The sequence below is a fragment of the Heptranchias perlo genome, chromosome 18, assembly GCF_035084215.1.
Source record: "Heptranchias perlo isolate sHepPer1 chromosome 18, sHepPer1.hap1, whole genome shotgun sequence".
NCBI lineage: Eukaryota > Metazoa > Chordata > Chondrichthyes > Hexanchiformes > Hexanchidae > Heptranchias > Heptranchias perlo.
In genome coordinates, this window is record NC_090342.1 from 4,076,635 (window position 1) to 4,101,575 (window position 24,941).

The 24,941-nt window shown below is 44.4% G+C and overlaps 1 protein-coding gene and 1 non-coding gene across 6 annotated transcripts in view; one reads left to right on the forward strand and one right to left on the reverse strand.

Annotated features, from left to right (window-relative positions):
• The window catches only part of gnptab (N-acetylglucosamine-1-phosphate transferase subunits alpha and beta), a 119,167-nt gene that overhangs the window by 51,757 nt on the left and 42,469 nt on the right, over nucleotides 1-24,941 (reverse strand). For all 5 annotated transcript variants that reach the window (XM_067999242.1, XM_067999240.1, XM_067999239.1 and 2 more), the window contains one exon: nucleotides 1,497-1,658. In XM_067999242.1, the coding sequence (XP_067855343.1) occupies nucleotides 1,497-1,658 (162 nt within the window). The remainder of the gene's footprint in view (nucleotides 1-1,496; nucleotides 1,659-24,941) is intronic.
• Nucleotides 14,945-15,016, forward strand: trnaa-cgc (transfer RNA alanine (anticodon CGC)). Its single transcript has one exon. It is a non-coding gene; the product is annotated as a tRNA-Ala (tRNA).

The following is a 24,941-nucleotide window of genomic DNA, read 5'->3' on the forward strand; positions in this document are numbered from 1 at the left end:
TTTTTTAAAGTAAAAGTTATATTTGTGATTACTCCAATACAAGTCATACTTTACAAAACTATCTTTATGGTTATGTTAGAATGATGAAATGCATGAAAAATAAAACTATTGTTCTACAAAACATGGTTTATAATCCTCTGTCCAGGAGTTCAAAGCAGATAACATTCCCTGTTTGTTTTGATTAAATGTTTTACGTCCTATTTTGTAGGCTCAGGACATCAAATCACATCGAAACTACAGCACAAAAACAGGCCATTCGGCCCAACTATGCCAGCATTTATGCTCCACATGAGCCTCTTCCCTCCCTAGTTCATCTAACCCAATCAGGGAACCTGTCTATTCCTTTCTCCCTCATGTGCTTATCTAGCTTCCCCTTAAATGCATTTATGTTATTTGCCTCAATTACTCCTTATGGTAGCGCGTTCCACATTCTTACCACTCTTTGGGTAAAGAAGTTTCTCCTGAATTCCCTATTGGATTTATTAGCGACTATTTTATGCTTATGACATCTAGTTTTGGACTCCCCCACAAGTGGAAACATTTTCTCCACGTTTACCCAATCAAACCCTTTCATTATCTTAAAGACCTCTATCAGGTCACCCCTCAGCCTTCTCTTTTCTAGGGAATAGAGTCCCAGCCTGGTAAGCCTTTCCTGATAAGGATATCCTCTCAGTTCTGGTATCATCCTTGTGAATCTGTTTGCACTCTCTCCAATGCTTCTATATCCTTTTTATAATAAGGAGACATGAGACATGAATATTTCTCAGGGCAAGTCAAAAAGTCTGAAAGTCAATTTATTGATGGGGGAGGGGAGAAAGGTGAAAATAAGGAACTGGAAAAAAAATGGGATGATGGCCTTTTCTCATCCTGGGTATATTACATAGCAGCATAATAAACCGCTATGTAACAGTTTAAGAAGGTGGCCCACCACCACTTTCTCAGGGCAGCTAAGGAAGGACAATAAAAGTCAGCCTTGCCAGTGCCACCTACATCCCGAGAATGCATAAAAAAATAAAATCCAATAATATGGGACGTTTTACCATGTTAAAGGCGCCATATAAATGCAAGTTGTTGTTGTATAATATGGAATAAAAACAGAAAATGTTGGAAACACTCAGATTAGGCAGCATATGTGGAGAGAAAGGTAACCCTTGCTGCCCAACTTGCTGAGTGTTTCCATCATTTTCTGTTTTTATTTTAGATTTCCAGCACCTGCAGTATTTTGCTTTTTTCCCCAACATAATATGGAGCTTGGTAGCCACATTCCTTCATCTGAAATATGCACAATAAAACTTTCCTGCTGTTTCACAATACGAAATGGAGTCATTCCACAAAAAAGAACTTTTGTGATATTGGCATTACAATATTAGACAACAGTTGAATATGCTTTATCCTTAATATATTTTTTAAATCTTAATACAAATGACATTAAGTACAACTTAAAAAGTCTGCACACTTTGCACATTTGCTGTTGTATAAATACTTGAAGGACCTACCTGACTGATGGTACTGAGATCCCACAGTAAATAAACAGGGTTGATTGTTAGCTCTTTTCCTTCTATTGTCATGTTATTCTTAGGCTGTTTGGTTAGTTCCACAAAATCTCTGGGATCATTGAGTAGCAATAGTGCAACACCAGCTTCAGAATACAACTGCAGCTAGAGAGGAAGAATCATATTGGGAATCTGTCATGCTAAATTGTTCAATTGTAACATTGTTCACAATAAAATAGTCAACCAATAACAAGACAAGCAGTTTGTAAAAAGTTGCGTACAACTTTGTTCACCAGATATAACGGATCTAAATCTCTCAGCATTAGAAGATAAAACATAACAGCAGGTCCTGCACTGCAATCTCCAAATCCTGCGCGCGCGCGCGTGCACACACACACAAACTCTGCATCCTTACTGCTGGATTTTTGCGATTTCTTTTTAACATACTGTTGAATTAAATGGATATTCAGAATTTGTTGCCCTGCATTTTCAGCTACAAAGTCATTAACTTTATTTTTGCCATTGTTGGCTGATAAACAACCCTGTCAAAGTTAAGAGTGAATTGCAATTTAAAACCAGGTAATAAAGCCCCACGTTCGATCCCTGATCTGTGCTGAGTTAAATGATTTCAATGGAGATGTGAGTAGGGTTGCTACAATTAGTATCAATACCACAGGTTAGGTAGGGAAAATTTGGTGAGGGTTTCTATTCCTGATCACTATCCAGTGGCCCCTGCTGGAAGTGTCCACACATGTTTAAAAAGGGTACGAGGGAAAGGCCGAACAATTATAGGCCGGTCAGTCTGTCTTACCTCGGTGGTGGGCAAACTTTTAGAATCAATACCGAGAGATAGGATAAACTGTCACTTGGAAAGGCATGATTTAATCAGGGATAGTCAGCATGGATTTGTTCAGGGAAGGTCATGCCTTACAAATCTGATTGAATTCTTTGAGGGAGTGACAAGGAGGATTGATGAGGATAGTGTAGTGGATGTTGTCTACATGGATTTTAGTAAGGCGGTTGATAAGGTCCCACATGGCAGACTGGTCAGAAAGGTAAAAGCCCATGGGATACAGGGAAATGTGGTGAATTGAATCTAAAATTGGCTCAGTAACAGGAAACAAAGGGTAAAAATCGATGGATGTCTTTGCGAATGGAAATCCGTTTCCAGTGGTGTGCCACAGGGCTCAGTGTTGGGTCCCTTGCTGTTTTTGGTATATATTAATGATTTGGACTTGAATGTAGGAGGCATGATTGGCAAATTTGCAGACGACACAAAAATTGGCCGTGTAGTTGATAGTGAAGAGGATAGCTGTAGACTCCAAGAAGGTATCAATGGGTTGGTGCAGTGGGTGGAAAAGTGGCAAATGGAGTTCAACCCGGAGAAGTGTGAGGTAACGCACTTAGAGAGGGCAAACAGTAAAAGGGAATAGCAGTAAACGGGAACGTACTGAGAGGGGTAGAGGAAGTGAGAAGGCATTCAGCATGCTTGGTTTCATTGGTCAGAACATTGAATGCAGGAGTTGGGATGTCTTGTTGAAGTTGTACAGGGCATTGGTGAGGCCACACTTGGAGTACTGTGTACAGTTCTGGTCACCCTATTATAGAAAGGATATTATTGAACTAGAAAGAGTGCAGAAAAGATTTACTAGGATGCTACCGGGACTTGATGGTTTGACTTACAGGGAGAGGTTAGACAGACTGGGACTTTATTCCCTGGAGAGTAGGAGGTTAAGGGGTGATCTTATAGAAGTCTATAAAATAATGAGGGGCATAGATAAGGTCGATAGTCAAAATCTTTTCCCAAAGGTAGGGGAGTCTATAACGAGGGGGCACAGATTTAAGGTGAGAGGGGAGAGATACAAAAGGATCCAGAGGGGCAATTTTTTCACTCAAAGGGTGGTGAGTGTCTGGAACGAGCTGCCAGAGGCAGTAGTAGAGGCGGGTACAATTTTGTCTTTTAAAAAGCATTTGGACAGTTACATGGGGAAGATGGGTATCGAGGGATATGGGCCAAGTGCAGGCAATTGGGACTAGCTTAGTGGTATAAACTGGGCGACATGGACATGTTGGGCCGAAGGGCCTGTTTCCATGTTGTAACTTCTATGATTCTATCTTGGAGTGCATGTGCACAGGTCCCTGAAGGTGGCAGTACAGATAGAAAAGGTTTTGAAGAAGGCATACGGAATGCTCTCCGTTATTAGCCGAGGTATAGAGTACAAAAGCAGGGATATAATGATGGAACTGTATAAAACGCTGGTCAGGCCACAGCTGGAGTATTGTGCACAGTTCTGATCACCACATTACAGGAAGGATGTAATTGCAGCTACGAGGAGAGATTGGATAGGCTGGGGTTGTTTTCCTTGGAGCAGAGGAGGCTGAGGGGAGACTTGATTGAGGTGTACAAAATTATGAGGGGCCTAGTTAGAGTGGACAGGGAGTACCTGTTTCCCCTAGTGGAGAGTTCAAGAACTAGAGGACATAGATTTGAGCTGATTGGCGGAAGGATTAGAGGGGACATGAGGAAAAACTTTTTTACCCAGAGGGTGGTGGATATCTGGAATTCACTGCCCGAATTGATGGTAGAGGCAGGGACCCTCAACTCTTTTAAAAAGTACCTGGACCTGCACCTAAAGTGCTGTAAACTGCAGGGCTACGGACCGGGTGCTGGAAGGTGGGATTAGAATGGGCACCTGGCCGAATGGCCCCCTTCTGTGCTGCATCTTTTCTATGGTTCTATGGATCAAACTTGGCTGTGCTACCCCCTTCCGCTGCAAACAGCCTGCTAACATTCATCGTCAAGGCTCATACATGGGTACGGCAAGAGGTTGAACGGGCTGGGGGGATGGAAGGAGTGGCAGAGAAAAAATACCAGTTCATAGGTACACATGATTTGAGTAGGACACTACTAGCAAGGAGTCAATGACATTAGAAGAGTGGAAGAAAAATAACTGGCACAGAAAAAAACAATTCATAGTTTCAGAAAGTTAGAAACTAAAAAATAAGAGGCCCAGAAAACATTTTCTTCAATACCTGCACAGATTGAGCTAGGACACATTTACTGGCTCTTCAAAGGTAATGCCACACCATCCTTTTTGGAGTGGTGAAACTACTGAGTAAGATGATACCAAAAAAATTTTATAGCTAGTACAAAACAGTCCTTTGATGAAGTGACAAAAGCTAAATCAGATACAACTCATGCCACTTAGTACTACCACTTCTAATTTAATTTTAAATCCATAGGTTATTTTTAACATCACCATCAGTGCCTTCGGACACTTGCTACAGTCAATGTGTTCTTCAGCAGTAGTATATTTCAACGGAACTCTGCTGTATTAAACAATTGTCTTAAGCTAACTATGGACTGGGGAACTTTAAGAATAAAAATACAAACTTGTCAAATCAGAAGTGATTCCACATTTCTTCCTCAATAAGTAAAATGGCCTGGTACTGTAAGTAAAATTACACATCTATCTGTCCACAAGTTATATGTCAATGCATACCATTTCACAACATTATGAAAATTCAGAAAGGATATATCTGGGCAGTTCCAGAGAAGCATTTGAACAGACTGAAGAAAAGGATACCTCAATATATGGGATGAGGCAATGTTCTACCCGAACATGATCATCAAACTAAGCATATGGGATCCTGGGCTTTATTAATAGGGGCATAGAGTACAAAAGCAAGGAAATTATGCTAAATCTTTATAAAACACTGGTTAGGTCCCAGCTGGAGTACTGTGTAAAGCACCACACTTTAAGAAGGATGTCAAGGCCTTAGAGAGGGTGCAGAAGAGACTTACTAGAATGGTGCCATGGACGAGGAACTTTGTTATGTAGAGAGACCAGAGAAGCTGGGGTTCTCTCTGTTCCTTAGAGCAGAGAAGGTTAAGGGGAGATTTGATAGAGGTGTTCAAAATCATGAACGGTTTTGAAAGAGTAAACAAGGAGAAGCTGTTTCCAGTGGCAGAAAGGTCAGTAACCAGAGACACAGATTTATGGTGATCGGCAAAAGAGCCAGATGCAACATGAGGAAACATTTTTTTTATCGCAGCGAGTTGTAATGATGTGGAATGGACTACCTGAATGGGTAGTGGAAGCAGATTCAATAGTAACTTTCAAAAGGGAATTGGATAAATACTTCAAGGGAAAAAATTTACAGGGCTTTGGGGAAAGAGCAGCGGAATGGGACTAAATGGATAGTGCCAGCACAGGCATATTGGGCTGAATGGCCTCCTCCTGTGCTGTACCTATTATGATACTATAACAGAGGTGAAAGCGACACAAAACATTTCTAAGTTTTTAAATATAAAATGCGCATTTTTTTCAAAACTTTGCAATGCTCTTATAATGCTTAAATGCCAATTTAGTAAACAATGTTGGCGCAGAATAATTCCAGTTGAGCACTTTTCTGCAATACTGGCTTGTGCAATATTTAGGACTTTTATCTATTTGGCCTGTAAGGAATTTCGTTTTAATTTATGATATTGATACAAGGTCAGAATCCACTTACAAATAGTTAAATACCAGAGATGCATTAGCCATTCAGAATGTTGATTAGGATGGTTCCTCGGTGGAAATCCAGATGGGCCAGCCATTAGAACCATCATAGACTTTTGCATAATGCATTCATTTTGAGACAATGTAATTTGGTAATGCTTCGTCCTAGGTACTTATTGCCATTGTGGTAGAATGGATTTATATTCTGTACGCTTGACAGGGGCGCTTGATTGAACAGGCATACTGGTGCTGCAAGCTTCACACCAGGGGAGCAATGTTTCTTTCAAGGTGGCAACTTTGATTGATGGTTTGACAGACCAATCCACGACACCCAGAGATGGGGAAGGGATCGAAGAACAGTCTTTTGTTTTCTTTCCTTTTAGGGAGGGAAGGGAAAGGAGCAAGTTTGTCTAATTGCATGCTGAGGTAAGAAAGCATACAGCCTATAACAGAGGGATTCAGTGGCCAGGGAGTATCATAGTTAGCTTGTGAGTGAGTTCTGCCTAAAAAGTGGTAGAGTTATGTATTTTCTCATTTTCATGTGGCACAAAACAGAGTAGGAAATAGATGTCCCTTACTGGAAAACTATATGCAGTTCATTCATATATTTCATGCAAAATAAACCAGTTTGTTGGTTTATAATCAGCCTTATCTCATTAGAGTATTTTCAGCCTGCTTTGCAAAATGACAGCAGTGGCAAATGCACCATCAAAGAAAGAACGACTTATATAATGCATGCAGAAACAACACAAAGAAAAAAAATCAAACTTCAAATATCAAGAAAACTAAGCACTGAAAAGCAGAAAGTCTACAAACAAGCCTGAATATATTTATTGTATCAAGCTCAAGTTCATTAGTAAGCCCATGAGCAGAATAAATCATTGCCATACTATTTTCAGTGCGATTTTAGCAAGATAGTCTAAAAATATTCCTTTAGCTAAGGACTAAAGATCTGCCGGTCTGTTGAGGCTTTTCTAGGAAAGAGATCAAGAATAGCTAGGACAATTGAAAGATGACCCCCACCCACAGCCTGACATATTGCCAAGACCGATTTGAACATTCAAGATGATGACATTCAGCTATGAAGGTGACAGCAGTGTGAAATAAAAAGGACCACTTAGCAGAATTCACAGATGGTGATTATATAATTTATAAAATCCTGAATTGTGATCAACCTATTTCCAATTACTTTAAGTCACCCTTTTTACTAGAAATTAATTTGAATAACTGTTGCCTATAGGTAAATTACTTTCTTCTCAACTAAAATTGCTTTTCAGTTAAAATGGAGATAATGTAGAACACAACACTGCAATGCCTGCCTACACATAGTGCAGGGCAATGGAAGTCACAAGCTTAGACCTCATCATATGTTTCTGATCTCAGTTGCGTTGCCAAGTGAAGAAAAGTGGGAAGAACTGGTAAAACCAGGCACTTTCCCCTGGAGGGAGAGGCAGACAAAATTGGCATATGCCTAGAAACAAATTAATTGTCTGCTATTTTGTGGGCAATAGAGCAAAGAGGGGAGAACTAACATGCATCCTTTATTTATTTCTATAAGTGTTGCCAGTCGTATTTTGTATCTAAATTGACTAAAGCTCAGATTTCAATTTAGAATCCACACTACAGAATCACGGTTACAGGCCAATTTTCTGTGCTATCAGTTATGTGCTGCTGTTTTTCTCCATGAGCCACCTCCTCTCCTGCTTGTTCTCCATACCCAGTGTCAGCTGAAAATGAGATTCATACTCAGATTTACCCCAACATAGCAAGCTAATGATCTCAACTAGGTCATTAGGATCAGCAAGAGCAATGAAAAGTGGCTGGCTGCCAGGGGATTAAAAAAAAGACAAGCACCCTACCACAAGGGTATCTGAGATATTTGGCCTGCAGGCTCCAATTTTCCAATCCTACAGAAGCCAATCGGGGGTTAACCAACAGAATTATTAACTGTGATAGGAATTAATCTAGTTAACATTACATATATTTTTAGAGCTCTGAGTAGCTAGTTTGGGTACATTTTTCTGACTTCTGCCTTTGTGTGAGCTGACTCCATCTAAGTGGGTCATTCTGACTTGGCCTCCCTGTGCCTGGGGGTGAGAGTGGATGCAGCTGGAATCAGAGTAGGGTACACAGTGGACTGCTGCTGCACAGCAGGGGCTCTGAGCAAGCATAGAGGAATGAGGAAAAACTATCAGGAATTCAACTATTTGTCGGTTCCCATCAGCAAACCTGTATACTAGCTTAAAAAACTCACTCCTGCTCTATGGGAGCACCCTACAATGCTCCCCTGGCCCCGAAATACTAAGAAACCAGTATCAGAACAGCCCACCCAACTACCCCAACCCAGGAGGCCACAGGATATCATCACAAATGCTGAATAAGGCTCTTATGATTCTCCGCTACAGACAAAATAGCCACTGAGGAACTTCAGCACTGATGCTAACTCTGCTACGGGGTTCCAAAACTCAGATAATAAGCCTCCTCTCTACCCCAGTAATCCAGTATTTAAATGCTGTAAGTGATTAAGTGTAACTCAGTATTAGCATCTACAGAACCTACAATTTTGAACTTCAGTGATACAAAAATGACTAAACTTTACATAACTAGCTGTAGCTATAAAATGAAATTAATTGCATTCTATACTTAACTGATGTTAATGTCCACCACAGAAGTATTAACATCCTTGGGTTGATTTTATATTTTATCAGGTATTGTTTTGCTATGATTAGTGTTTTAAATAAAGGAGAATGTAGCAATTTGAATCTGAAGTCATTTGTGTGTGTGTGTATCACACTTCCACCTAATTACCTCAAGTTTCATAAAACTGTGCATCACAACTGAACATTTAGGAATGCATTAAAAGTAGGTAACAGTATAGAAGTTTCCAATGAAAAGGCAAAGCATGTAGAAAAATGTGAAAAATCCGTATTTACATTCTGCTTAAAAGGAGGAAAGAGTTCAGCACACAAGCCTAAAATTTACAGTTTGCAATATCAGATGAGTGCTAAATGTATTCGCATGACATTCCTCTTGCTACAATTTTAGCTACCAGCCACTGCTGGCCAAGGTTTTTCATTCTTGTTCTCTTACATGATGTTTCACAGGACTACTTCATACAGTAGCTTATTATACAGCACCTCATGACATCCTCAGAATGTTTCAAAGCACTTTTCAACCAATAACTTTTGAAGTGCAGTTGTTTATGTAGTCAAACCAGCAGCCAATTCTGCACACAGCAAAGTTCCACATGCAGCAACTAGATAATCTGTTTTTGATAGTGTTGGTTGAAGGAGGAATGTTAGCCAGTACACCAGCAGAACTCCCTGTTACTCTTCAAATACTGTCACGGGACCCTTTACCTGAACAGGCAGGTAGACCCTTTGTTTAATATCTCATCTGAAAGACGGCAACCCGACAATGCAGCACTCCCTCAGTACTGCGCTAAAATGTCTAATGAGACAACCTGACAAATGCTAAGTCTTGTCTTGTGTATTCACACCCAGAAAACCAGAGAAATGACAAACTAGTGCTGTGACAAGAAACATAACAAACCTCTTAACTGCACTGAGAAACTGCAATCTTTAGTGAAAAAAGGAGGAACATTGATTTAAAATGGATTTGACCAGGAAGCAGTAGTCATTCTAGCTGGCAGCAAATTCAGAATTATAGGACTGATTGCACATGTATCAAGTTCTGTTGAGGTGAGATTGAGCCAATTATGAAACTCAGTTTTACATAGCAATGCAAATCTTTAATCTGGGTATAATCTGTAGCTTAATGTAATTTATGAGGCTTACCTCAGCTATTATCTTACAAGTTAACATTCAGATTAAAACCCAGCTTGTATAGTTACCAAACTGTATCATTCAAAACGCTTCAAAAATAACTTGCCATTATAGTTTACATGCCTGGTTATCCGTGTTCTTTTCAAAAATGCAAATATCACACATCACAATTCATTTGAATATTCAATCCAAGTACAACTAGTATTTTAGATAACTGGAAAATGTAAAGAGCACCATCTAGTGGCTAAAAATAATCAGTCATCTACCAAACATCTCAATTCTGAAAAACACACGTCTGTAAGACAAACAGAAACTATACTGCACATGGCTAATAGAGTAGTTACTTCTCCAATTATTAGTTGATTTCCTTTCTGCACTGCATAAAGAGGAAACTAGTAGCATACCACCCATCATAGAAGGTCCATCAACAAAATTTTAATGACTATCATTTGTAAGGATGTCCTAGGCTTAAGATTTATCAATGAATCCCTAGGGATGGTGTGCATACAGCTGAGAATGCCAGGTGAGATTAGGGATGACAAGGGGTAATTTTACTAGTCTGCATTGCTGTTGGGGGAAGCCTTGCCCACTGCTAGAGTACATCAGAAAACTGGGCACAAGTTGCCCATCAATGCAGCACAGATTCAAAACTACCCACTGAAATGTACACGGTACTTACAATCATCAGGAGGAAGTCAATGAATAAAAGGATTGGAAACAAAAACATTTTCAAAGACGTGATGTGGAGATGCCGGTGATGGACTGGGGTTGACAATTGTAAACAATTTTACAACACCAAGTTATAGTCCAGCAATTTTATTTTAAATTCACAAGCTTTCGGAGACTTCCTCCTTCCTCAGGTAAATGTTTCAGGAGCTCCTTGAAGCCTACGCATTTATACATATAGAACAATACATGGTGTTTACAGACTGCCCCTGCAACTGCCCGTTGTCAAGGCAATCACCGTGTTCAGACAGAGGTGTCACCTGCAGAACCCCCGAATACACATTCAACAAAAAAACAAACAGGGAAAAAAAACAGAGAAAAAAAAGAGAGAGGCAGAAACATCCGGAAAGGCAGAGAGAGCCAGCAAATGACCCATTATATTAAAAACAGATAACATTTGTTCGCTGGTGGGGTAACGTGTAGCGTGACATGAACCCAAGATCCCGGTTGAGGCCGTCCTCATGGGTGCGGAACTTGGCTATCAATTTCTGCTCGACGATTTTGCGTTGTCGTGTGTCTCGAAGGCCGCCTTGGAGTACGCTTACCCGAAGGTCGGTGGATGAATGTCCATGACTGCTGAAGTGTTCCCCGACTGGGAGGGAACCCTCCTGTTTGGCGATTGTTGCGCGGTGTCCGTTCATCCGTTGTCGCAGCGTCTGCATGGTCTCGCCAATGTACCATGCTCTGGGGCATCCTTTCCTGCAACGTATGAGGTAGACAACGTTGGCCGAGTCACAGGAGTATGAACCATGCACCTGGTGGGTGGTGTCCTCTCGTGTGATGGTGGTATCTGTGTCGATGATCTGGCATGTCTTGCAGAGGTTACCGTGGCAGGGTTGTGTGGCGTCATGGACGCTGTTCTCTTGAAAGCTAGGTAATTTGCTGCGAACGATGGTCTGTTTGAGGTTGGGTGGCTGTTTAAAGGCGAGTAGTGGAGGTGTGGGGATGGCCATAGCGAGGTGTTCGTCGTCATTGATGACATGTTGAAGGCTGCGGAGAACATGGCGTAGTTTCTCCGCTCCGGGGAAGTACTGGACGACAAAGGGTACTCTGTTGGTTGCGTCCCGTGTTAGTCTCCTGAGGAGGTCTATGCGATTTTTTGCTGTGGCCCGTCGGAACTGTCGATCGATGAGTCGAGCGTCATATCCCGTTCTTACTAGGGCGTCTTTCAGCGTCTGTAGGTGTCCATCGCGTTCCTCCTCGTCTGAGCAGACCCTGTGTATTCGCAGGGCCTGTCCATAGGGGATGGCCTCTTTGACGTGGTTAGGGTGGAAGCTGGAAAAGTGGAGCATCGTGAGGTTGTCCGTGGGCTTGCGGTAGAGTGAGGTGCTGAGGTGCCCGTCTTTGATGGAGATTCGTGTGTCCAAGAAAGAAACTGATTCTGAGGAGTAGTCCATGGTGAGCTTGATGGTGGGATGGAACTTGTTGATGTTATCGTGTAGTCTCTTTAGTGATTCCTTGCCGTGGGTCCATAGAAAGAAAATGTCGTCGATGTATCTGGTGTATAGTGTTGGTTGGAGGTCTTGTGCAGTGAAGAAGTCCTGCTCGAACTTGTGCATGAAAATGTTGGCGTATTGGGGTGCGAATTTGGTCCCCATGGCTGTTCCGTGTGTTTGGGTAAAGAACTGGTTATCGAAGGTGAAGACATTGTGATCCAGGATGAAGCGGATGAGTTGTAGGATGGCTTCCAGAGATTGGCTGTTGTTGGTGTTGAGTATTGATGCTGTCGCAGCGATGCCGTCATCGTGGGGGATATTGGTGTATAGTGCCGAGACGTCCATCGTGGTGAGAAGTGTTCCTGGTTCAACTGGTCCGTGGGTACTGAGTTTTTGTAGGAAGTCTGTAGTGTCGCGACAGAAGCTGGGGGTTCCCTGTACGATGGGTTTCAGGATGCCCTCGATGTATCCAGAGAGGTTCTCACACAGGGTTCCGTTGCCTGATACGATGGGACGTCCGGGTGTGTTGGCTTTGTGTATCTTTGGGAGGCAGTAGAAGTCTCCCACGCGGGGATTACGTGGGATGAGAGTGCGTAGGATGCTTTGAAGGTCTGGATCGAAGGTCTTGATCAGTTTGTTGAGCTGGTGGGTGTGTTCTTTGGTCGGATCTGCGGGTAACCGTCTGTAGTGTTCTTGGTTGTCCAGTTGTCGGTATGCTTCTTTGCAATAGTCTGTTCTGTTCTGTATGACTATGGCTCCTCCTTTGTCTGCTGGTTTGATGACGATGTTGCGGTTGGTCTTGAGAGCGTTGATGGCGTTGCGTTGTGCTCGGGTGACATTCTGGACTGTCTTCTGAGTGCGGCTGATGAATCTGGCATTGACGCATTTCCTGACAGCTTGAGCATACATGTCCAGCTGAGGGCAGCGACGAGGCAACGGAACTACGCTGCCTACATGAAAACCAAGAGCAGGAAGCTTGAGAAACTCTGCATCACCACCAGCAACGACCAAGCTTCCCCTGGTACCACGGTTGCAACCACAGGGAAGTCTATTGTCAATTTATCCGACCACACCCTTCAACCAGACGAAATCGAAGTTCTCAGCCGAGGGCTCAATTTCTGCCCCACTACCAAAATGGACTCCACTAGTCTCGCGGCGGACACAGAGGAATTCATCAGGAGAATGAGGCTCCGGGAATTCTACCACAAACCCCAAGATTTCAGCAGCGAACCCAATGAGACAATCGACGATCCGGAACAGCAGACAGAGGGATCCGCGGTACAGCAACCGAAGAGGAAAGAGTCAAACTGGACTCCTCCGGAGGGTCGCTGCCCTCAGCTTCTTCACTGCACAAGACCTCCAACCAACACTATACACCAGATACATCAACGACATTTTCTTTCTATGGACCCACGGCAAGGAATCACTAAAGAGACTACACGATAACATCAACAAGTTCCATCCCACCATCAAGCTCACCATGGACTACTCCTCAGAATCAGTTTCTTTCTTGGACACACGAATCTCCATCAAAGACGGGCACCTCAGCACCTCACTCTACCGCAAGCCCACGGACAACCTCACGATGCTCCACTTTTCCAGCTTCCACCCTAACCACGTCAAAGAGGCCATCCCCTATGGACAGGCCCTGCGAATACACAGGGTCTGCTCAGACGAGGAGGAACGCGATGGACACCTACAGACGCTGAAAGACGCCCTAGTAAGAACGGGATATGACGCTCGACTCATCGATCGACAGTTCCGACGGGCCACAGCAAAAAATCGCATAGACCTCCTCAGGAGACTAACACGGGACGCAACCAACAGAGTACCCTTTGTCGTCCAGTACTTCCCCGGAGCGGAGAAACTACGCCATGTTCTCCGCAGCCTTCAACATGTCATCAATGACGACGAACACCTCGCTATGGCCATCCCCACACCTCCACTACTCGCCTTTAAACAGCCACCCAACCTCAAACAGACCATCGTTCGCAGCAAATTACCTAGCTTTCAAGAGAACAGCGTCCATGACGCCACACAACCCTGCCACGGTAACCTCTGCAAGACATGCCAGATCATCGACACAGATACCACCATCACACGAGAGGACACCACCCACCAGGTGCATGGTTCATACTCCTGTGACTCGGCCAACGTTGTCTACCTCATACGTTGCAGGAAAGGATGCCCCAGAGCATGGTACATTGGCGAGACCATGCAGACGCTGCGACAACGGATGAACGGACACCGCGCAACAATCACCAAACAGGAGGGTTCCCTCCCAGTCGGGGAACACTTCAGCAGTCATGGACATTCATCTACCGACCTTCGGGTAAGCGTACTCCAAGGCGGCCTTCGAGACACACGACAACGCAAAATCGTCGAGCAGAAATTGATAGCCAAGTTCCGCACCCATGAGGACGGCCTCAACCGGGATCTTGGGTTCATGTCACGCTACACGTTACCCCACCAGCGAACAAATGTTATCTGTTTTTAATATAATGGGTCATTTGCTGGCTCTCTCTGCCTTTCCGGATGTTTCTGCCTCTCTCTTTTTTTTCTCTGTTTTTTTTCCCTGTTTGTTTTTTTGTTGAATGTGTATTCGGGGGTTCTGCAGGTGACACCTCTCTGTCTGAACACGGTGATTGCCTTGGCAACGGGCAGTTGCAGGGGCAGTCTGTAAACACCATGTATTGTTCTATATGTATAAATGCGTAGGCTTCAAGGAGCTCCTGAAACATTTACCTGAGGAAGGAGGAAGTCTCCGAAAGCTTGTGAATTTAAAATAAAATTGCTGGACTATAACTTGGTGTTGTAAAATTGTTTACAATTTTCAAAGACGACAGTGAAACTAACATGGCTAATTAGACCCAATAGCCTTACCCTGATAACAGGAAAAAATATGGAATCAATTGGGAACGAAGTTGACGATTACTTTAAAAATGACGGCCAATCGTTTTAAAAAGCGAAGTTCCTGCTTGACCCATCTTGATACAGTAGGAGGGGATGTAGCTCAGTGGTAGAGCGCATGCTTCGCATGTATGAGGCCCCGGGTTCAATCCCCGGCATCTCCACAGGTTTTGCTTAACTTTGTTCAAGAAATGTGCGTTTGAACAATAGCAGCAGATATATCCAAGAAAGTCAAATAAATACTGTGTGGAACTACTGATGCAGTTCTAATTAAAGGTCATCCACCTGAAACACTATCTTTATGCGGGTACGGTAGCATAGTGGTTATGTTACTGGGCTAGTAATCCAGAGGCCTGGACTAAAATCCAGAGTCACGAGTTCAAATCCCGCCACGGTGGCTGGCGAATTTAAATTCAATTAATTAAATAAAAAAAAATCTGGAATTAAAATACTAGTATCAGTAATGATAGCCATGAAACTACCGGATTGTCGTAAAAACCCATCTGGTTCACTAATGTCCTTTAGGGTTGATTCTTAATTGCCCTCTGAAATGGCCTAGTAAGCCACTCAGTTGTAAAAATCTCGCTAGGGATGGGCAATAAATGCCGGCCTTGCCAGCGACGCCCACATCCCGTGAACGAATAAAAAAAAAGCTAAAATTTGGATGTGGATAAGGAATTTGCTGAAAGAGAGGGAAGTATTGTCAGGTGGGGAAATGTAACGAGTGAGGGTAACGAGTGCTCAGGTCCCTGTTGTTTCTAATCTAAGCAGGACAAATCCAATCCGGGAATTACCGCCCCATCAGTAGACTCTCAATCATCAGCAAAGTGATGGAAGGTGTCGTCGACAGTGCTATCAAGCAGCACTTACTCACCAATAACCTGCTCACCGATGCTCAGTTTGGGTTCCGCCAGGACCACTCAGCTCCAGACCTCATTACAGCCTTGGTCCAAACACAGACAAGAGCTGAATTCCAGAGTTGAGGTGAGAGTGACTGCCTTTGACATCAAGGCAGTATTTGACCGAGTGTAGCTCCAACGAGCTCTGGTAAAATTGAAGTCAATGGGAATCAGGGGCAAAATCTCCAGTAGCTGGAGTTGTACCTAGCACAAAGGAAGATGGTAATGGTTGTTGGAGGCCAATCATCTCAGCCCAAGGGCATTGCTACAGGAGTTCCTCAAGGCAGTGTCCTAGGCCCAACCATCTTCAGTCGCTTCATCAATGACCTTCCCTCCATCATAAGGTCAGAAACGGGGATGTTCGCTGACGATTGCACAGTGTTCAGTTCCATTCGAAACCCCTCAGATAATGAAGCAGTCCGTGCCCACATGCAGCAAGACCTGGACAACATCCAGGCTTGGGCTGATAAGTGGCAAGTAAGGGTACAGTAGCATACTGGCTATGTTACTGGACGAATAATCCAGAGTCATGAGTTCAAATCCCACCACGGCAGCTGGGGAATTTAAATTCAATTAATTAAATAAAATCTGGAATTAAAAAAACTAGTATCAGTAATGGTGGCCATGAAACTAGCGGATTGTCATAAAAACCCATCTGGTTCACTAATGTCCTTTACGGAAGGAAACCTGCCGACCTAACCTGGTCTGGCCTATATGTGACTCCAGATCCACAGCAATGTGGTTAATTCTTAATTGTCCTCTGAAATGGCCTAGCAAGCCACTCAGTTGTACAATCTCGCTTTAAAAAAGTCGTAAGAAGAATAAAACCGGACGGACCTCCCGGCATTGGACACGACAAAGGCAAACCAAGCCCAGACGACCCTGCAAAGTCCTCCTCACTAACATCTGGGGACTTGTGCCAAAATTGGGAGAGCTGTCCCACAGACTAGTCAAGCAACAGCCTGACAGAGCCATACTCACAGAATCATATCTTTCAGCCAACGTCCCAGACTCTTCCATCACCATCCCTGGGTATGTCCTGTCCCACCGGCAGGACAGACCGACCAGAGGTGGCGGTACAGTGATATACAATCAGGAGGGAGTGGTCCTGGGAGTCCTCAACATTGACTCCGGACCCCATGAAATCTCATGGCATCAGGTCAAACATGGGCAAGGAAACCTCCTGCTGATTACCACCTACCGTCCTCCCTCAGCTGATGAATCAGTCCTCCTCCATGTTGAGCAACACTTGGAGGAAGCACTGAGGGTAGCAAGGGCACAGAATGTACTCTGGGTTGGGGACTTCAATTTCCATCACCAAGTGTGGCTCAGTAGCATCACTACTGACCGAGCTGGCCAAGTCCTGAAGGACATAGCTGCCAGACTGGGCCTGCGGCAGGTGGTGAGCGAACCAACACGAGGGAACAAACTAATTGACCTCGTCCTCACCAATCTACCTGTCGCAGATGCATCTGTCCATGGCAGTATTGGTAGAAGTGACCACCGCACAGTCCTCGTGGAGACGAAGTCCTGTCTTCGCACTGAGGACATCATCCAACGTGTTGTGTGGTACCATCACCGTGCTAAATGGGATAGATTCAGAACAGATCTAGCAGCTGAAAACTGGGCATCCATGAGGCGCTGTGGGCAATCAGCAGCAGCAGAATTGTATTCCAGCACAATCTGTAACCTCATGGCCCGGCATGTTCCTCACTCTGCCATTAGCAACAAGCCAGGGGATCAACCCTGGTTCAATGAGGAGTGTAGAAGAGCATGCCAGGAGCAGCACCAGGTGCCAACCTGGTGAAGCTACAACTCAGGACTACATGCATGCTAAACAGTGCAAGCAACATGCTATAGACAGAGCTAAGCAATTCCACAACCAACGGATCAGATCAAAGCTTTGCAGTCCTGTCACATCCAGTCGTGAATGGTGGTGGACAATTAAACAACAAATGGGAGGAGGAGGCTCTGTAAACATCCCCATCCTCAATGATGGCGGAGTCCAGGATGCGAGTACAAAAGACAAAGCTGAATCGTTTGTAACCATCTTTAGCCAGAAGTGCCGAGTGGATGATCCATCTCGGCCTCCTTCCGATATCCCCACCATCGCAGAAATCAGTCTTCAGCCAATTCGATTCACTCCACGTGATATCAAGAAACAGCTGAGTGCACTGGATACAGCAAAAGCTATGGGCCTCGACAACAACACAGAAACATAGAAAATAGGAGCAAGAGTAGGCCATTCGGCCCTGCTCTGCCATTCAAAATGATTATGACTGATTGTCTAACTCAGTACCCTGTTCCCGCTTTTTACCCATATCCCTTGATCCCTTTAGCATTAAGAAATATATCGATCTCCTTCTTGAATACATCTAATGACTTGGCCTCCACTGCCGTCTGTGGTAGAGAATTCCACAGGTTCACCAACCTCTGAGTGAAGAAATTTCTCCCCATCTCGATTTTAAATGGCATACCCCGGAACGTGAGACTGTGACCCCTGGTTCTGGACTCCCCAGCCATCGGGAACATCCTCCCTGCATCTAGTCTGTCTAGTCCTGTCAGAATTTTATATGTTTTGATGAGAACACCTCTCATTCTTCTGAACTCTAGTGAATATAGGCCTAGTCGACCCAATCTCTCCTCATACGTCAGTCCTGCCATCCCAGGAATCAGTCTGGTAAACCTTCGTTGCACTCCCTCCATGGCACGGACATCCTTCCTCAGATAAGGACACCAAAACTGCACACAATATTCCAGATGTGGTCACTGCATAACTGCAGTAAGACATCCCTGCTCCTGTACTCAAATCCTCTTGCAATGAAGGCCAACATACCATTCGCCTTCCTAACTGCTTGCTGCACCTGAATGCTCGCTTTCAGCCACTGGTGTACAAGGACACCCAGGTCTCATTGCACCTCCCCTTTTCCCAATCTATTACCATTCAGATAATAATCTGCCTTTCTGTTTTTACAACCAAAGTGGATAACCTCACATTTATCCACGCTCTACTGCATCTGCCATGTTCTTCCCCACTCACGCAACTTGTCTAAATCACATTAGAGCCTCTTTGCATCCTCCTCACAGCTCACATTCCACCCCAGCTTTGTGTCGTCTGCAAACTTGGAAATGTTACTTTTAGTTCCCTCATCCAAATCATTGATATATATTATGAATAGCTGGGGCACAAGCATTGATCCCTGCAGTACCCCACTAGTCACTGCCTGCCACCCGGAAAAAGACCCGTTTATTGCTACTCTCTGTTTCCTGTCTGTCAACCAATTCTCAATCCATGCCAGTATATTCCTCCCAATCCCATGTGCTTTAATTTTGCACACTATCCTCTTGTGTGGGACCTTATCAAAAAGCCTTCTGTACAACCCAGCTGTAGTGCTGAAGACTTGTGCTCCAGAACTAGCTGCACCTCTAGCCAAACTGTGCCAGTACAGCTACAACACTGGCATCTACCCGACAATGTGGAAAATTGCCCAGATATGTCCTGTCCACAAAAGTAAGACAAATCCAATCTGGCCAATTACCGCCCCATCAGTCTACTCTCGATCATCAGCAAAGTGATGGAAATTGTCATCGACAGTGCCATCAAGCGGCACTTACTCACCAATAACCTGCTCACCGATGCTCAGTTTAGGTTCCACCAGGACCACTCAGCTCCAGACCTCATTACAGCCTTGGTCCAAACACAGACAAAAGAGCTGAATTCCAGAGGTGAGGTGAGAGTGACTGCCCTTGACATCAAGGCAGCATTTGACCGAGTGTGGCATCAAGGAGCCCTAGTAAAATTGAAGTCAATGGGAATCAGGGGGAAAAATCTCCAGTGGCTGGAGTCATACCTAGCACAAAGGAAGATGGTTGTGATTGTTGGAGGCCAATCATCTCAGCCCCAGGACATCGCGGCAGGAGTTCCTCAGGTCAGTGTCCTCGGCCCAACCATCTTCAGCTGCTTCATCAATGACCTTCCCTCCATCATAAAGTCAGAAATGGGGATGTTCGCTGATGATTGCAGTGTTCAGTTCCATTTGCAACCCCTCAGATAATGAAGCAGTCCGTGCCCACATGCAGCAAGACCTGGACAACATCCAGGCTTGGGCTGATAAGTGGCAAGTAACATTCGCGCCAGACAAGTGCCAGGCAATGACCATCTCCAACAAGAGAGTCTAACCACCTCCCCATGACACTCAACGTCCTCACCATCGCCGAATCCCCCACCATCAAGATCTTGGGGGCCACCATTGACCAGAAACTTAACTGGACCAGCCACATAAATACTGTGGCTACAAGAGCAGGTCAGAGGCTGGGTATTCTGCGGTGAGTGACTCACCTCCTGACTCCCCAAAGCCTTTCCACCATCTACAAGGCACAAGTCAGGAGTGTGATGGAATACTTTCCACTTGCCTGGATGAGTGCAGCTGCAACAATACTCAAGAAGCTCAACACCCATCAAGGCAAAGCAGCCCGCTTGATTGGCACTCTATCCACCACCCTAAACATTCACTCCTTTCACCACCGGCGCTCAGTGGCTGCAGTGTGTACCATCCACTGGACGCACTGCAGCAACTCGCCAAGGCTTCTTTGACAGCACCTCCCAAACCTGCAACCTCTACCACCTAGAAGGACAAGGGCAGCAGGCACATGGGAACAACACCTGCTGCATGTTTCCCTCCAAGTCACACACCATCCCGACTTGGAAATATAATCGCCGTTCCTTCATTATCGCAGGGACAAAATCCTGGAATTCCCGACCTAACAGCACTGTGGGAGAACCTTCACCACACGGACTGCAGCGGTTCAAGATGGCGGCTCACCACCATCTTCTCAAGGACAATTAGGGATGGGCAATAAATGCTGGCCATGCCAGCGACGTTCACATCCCATGAATGAATTTTAAAAAAAATCTACATAATGAGCTGGATTCAGAAATGCATTGCAAACTATTCCACTGCAAAGATATTAAAGTTGAGTGGTCGGGGCACCCTAGTCTGATGAAGCAGTCAAGGAACTACAGAAGGACCTAGACAAACTTTGCAAGTGGGCAGAACTAAGGCAGATAAAATTCAATAAGTGTTATACACGGAAGAAAAAAAAAGGGCAAGCTTAATAAATGGTATCAAACTAGCTAAGAGAAAGAGAGTGAGAATGGCAGACTCAACGTGAACCATGTCAGCTCACTGCAAAGCAGCAATGATAAAGCGAACAAAATGCTGAATAGTGTCAAATCAGTAGAGTAAATCAAAAATCATCGTGATATACATAAGAACATAAGAATTGGGAGCAGGAGTAGGCCATACAGACCCTTGAGCCTGCTCTGTCATCCAATAAGATCATGGCTGATCATCTACCTCAACTACACTTTCCCGCCCTATCCCCATATCCTTTGATTCCCTTAGTGTCCAAATATCCATCGATCTCAGTCTTGAATATATTTAACAACTGAGCATGCACAGGGGTAGAGAATGCCAAAGATTCACAACCCTCAGTGAAGAAATTTTTCCAAGCTATATAATGCTCTGGTTAGATTGGATAAGTACTGTATTCAGCTCTGGTCACCAAGGGAAACATCCAAGCCCCGAAAGTAGTGCAGAGACGGGCCAAAAGACGAATCACTAGTGGTAGACGGCTGGGTAATGAAGAAAGGTTAGAAAAACTGACTTCAGCCTTGAAAGCAAGCAAATAATAGAGGAACTTTGAGGTATAAGTGGAACAGAAACGGTTAATTCTGAGCACTAGAATCATAGAGTCATAGAAGTTTACAACATGGAAACAGGCCCTTCGGCCCAACATGTCCATGTCGCCCAGTTTATACCACTAAGCTTGGCCCATATCCCTCTATACCCATCTTACCCATGTAACTGTCCAAATGCTTTTTAAAAGACAAAATTGTACCCGCCTCTACTACTGCCTCTGGCAGCTCGTTCCAGACACTCACCACCCTTTGAGTGAAAAAACTGCCCCTCTGGACCCTTTTGTATCTCTCCCCTCTCACCTTAAATCTATGCCCCCTCGTTATAGACTCCCCTACCTTTGGGAAAAGATTTTGACTATCTACCCTATCTATGCCCCTCATTATTTTATAGACTTCTATAAGATCACCCCTTAACCTCCTACTCTCCAGGGAAAAAAGTCTCAGTCTATCCAACCTCTCCCTATAAGTCAAACCATCAAGTCCCGGTAGCATCCTAGTAAATCTTTTCTGCACTCTTTCTAGTTTAATAATATCCTTTCTATAATAGGGTGACCAGAACTGTACACAATATTCCAAGTGTGGCCTTACTAATGTCTTGTACAACTTCAACAAGACATCCCAACTCCTGTATTCAATGTTCTGACCAATGAAACCAAGCATGCTGAATGCCTTCTTCACCACCCTATCCACCTGTGACTCCACTTTCAAGGAGCTACGAACCTGCACTCCTAGATCTCTCTGTTCTATAACTCTCCCCAACGCCCTACCATTAACGGAGTAGGTCCTGGCCCGATTCAATCTACCAAAATGCATCACCTCACATTTATCTAAATTAAACTCCATCTGCCATTCATCGGCCCACTGGCCCAATTTATCAAGATCCCGTTGCAATCCTAGATAACCTTCTTCACTGTCCACAATGCCACCAATCTTGGTGTCATCTGCAAACTTACTAACCATGCCTCCCAAATTCTCATCCAAATCATTAATATAAATAACAAATAACAGCGGACCCAGCACCGATCCCTGAGGCACACCGCTGGTCACATGCCTCCAGTTTGAAAAACAACCCTCTACAACCACCCCCTGTCTTCTGCCGTCAATCCAATTTTGTATCCAATTGGCTACCTCACCTTGGATCCAGTGAGATTTAACCTTATGCAACAACCTACCATGCGGTACCTTGTCAAAGGCTTTGCTAAAGTCCATGTAGACCACGTCCACTGCACAGCCCTGATCTATCTTCTTGGTTACCCCTTCAAAAAATTCAATCAAATTCGTGAGACATGATTTTCCTCTCACAAAACCATGCTGACTGTTCCTAATCAGTCCCTGCCTCTCCAAATGCCTGTAGATCCTGTCTCTCAGAATACCCTCTAACAACTTACCCACTACAGAGGTCAGGCTCACCGGTCTGTAGTTCCCAGGCTTTTCCCTGCCACCCTTCTTAAACAAAGGCACAACATTTGCTACCCTCCAATCTTCAGGCTGTCGATGATTCAAATGTCTCTGCTCGGGGACCCGCAATTTCCTCCCTAACCTCCCATAACGTCCTGGGATACATTTCATCAGGTCCCGGAGATTTATCTACCTTGATGCGCGTTAAGACTTCCAGCACCTCCCTCTCTGTAATATGTACACTCCTCAAGACATCACTATTTATTTCCCCAAGTTCCCTCACATCCATGCCTTTCTCAACCGTAAATACCGATGTGAAATTTTCATTTAGGATCTCACCCATCTCTTGTGGTTCCGCACATAGATGACCTTGTTGATCCTTAAGAGGCCCTACTCTCTCCCTAGTTACTCTTTTGCCCTTTATGTATTTGTAGAAGCTCTTTGGATTCTCCTTTGCCTTATCTGCCAAAGCAATCTCATGTCCCCTTTTTGCCCTCCTGATTTCTCTCTTAACTCTTCTCCGGCAATCTCTATACTCTTCAAGGGATCCACTTGATCCCAGCTGCCCATGCATGTCATATGCCTCCTTCTTCTTTTTGACGAGGGCCTCAATTTCCCGAGTCATCCAAGGTTCCCTACTTCTACCAGCCTTGCCCTTCACTTGATAAGGAATGTGCTTACCCTGAACCCTGGTTAACACACTTTTGAAAGCCTCCCACTTACCAGACGACCCTTTGCCTGCCAACAGACTCTCCCAATCAACTTCTGAAAGTTCCAGTCGAATACCATCAAAATTGGCCTTTCCCCAATTTAGAATTTTAACTTTTGGGCCAGACCTATCATTCTCCATAGCTATCTTAAAACTAATGGAATTATGATCACTGGTCCCAAAGTGATCCCTCACTAACACTTCTGTCACCTGCCCTTCCTTATTTCCCAAGAGGAGGTCAAGTTTTGCCCCCTCTCCAGTCGGGCCATCCACATACTGAATGAGAAATTCCTCCTGAATACACTCAACAAATTTCTCTCCATCCAAGCCCCTAATGCTATGGCTGTCCCAGTCAATGTTGGGAAAGTTAAAGTCCCCTACTATTACCACCCTATTTTTCTTGCAGCTGTCTGTAACCTCCGTACATATTTGCTCCTCAATTTCCCGTTGACTATTTGGGGGTCTGTAGTACAATCCTATCAAAGTGATCTCTCCCTTCTTATTTTTCAGTTCTACCCATATAGACTCAGTGGGCGAACCCTCGGATATATCCCCTCTCACTACTGCCGTGATGTTCTCCCTAATCAAGAACGCAACTCCCCCTCCTCTCTTACCTCCTGCTCTATCTTTCCTATAGCATCTGTACCCTGGAACATTGAGCTGCCAGTCCTGCCCCTCCCTTAGCCATGTTTCAGTAATAGCTATAACATCCCAGTCCCATGTACCCATCCATGCCCTGAGTTCATATGCCTTGCCCATCAGACTTCTTGCATTGAAATAAATGCAGTTTAATCTAGACGTCCCTTGGTCTTTGCCCTGCTTTCTCAGACCATCTGTCCGGTCATGTTTTGTACACTCTCCCTTACTGCCTTTTGTTTCTGTCACCACTTTACTTCCCACTGACTTCTTGCATCGGTTCCCATCCCCCTGCCACATTAATTTAAACCCTCCCCAACAGCACCAGCAAACACTCCCCCTAGGACATTGGTTCCAGTCCTGCCCAGATGCAGACCGTCCAATTTGTACTGGTCCCACCTCCCCCAGAACCAGTTCCAATGGCCCAGGAATTTGAATCCCTCCCTCTTGCACAATCTCTCAAGCCACGTATTCATCCTAGCTATTTCAAATTAAGCCATTATTGCAGGACAATGGGACAGAGGTACAAGCTGGTAAAGGACTGATGTCAGTAAGCACTTTTTCAGGCAGAGTGATTTATATTTGGATTATTGAATATATGGATTATTCACAATCTTGGCGTCTTATTTGTCTGAGATGAGCTTCCGACCATATATCCACTCCATCACCAAGACCGTCTATTTCCACCTCCGTAACATCGACAGTCTCTGCCCTTACCTCACCTCATCAGCCATTGAAACCCTCAT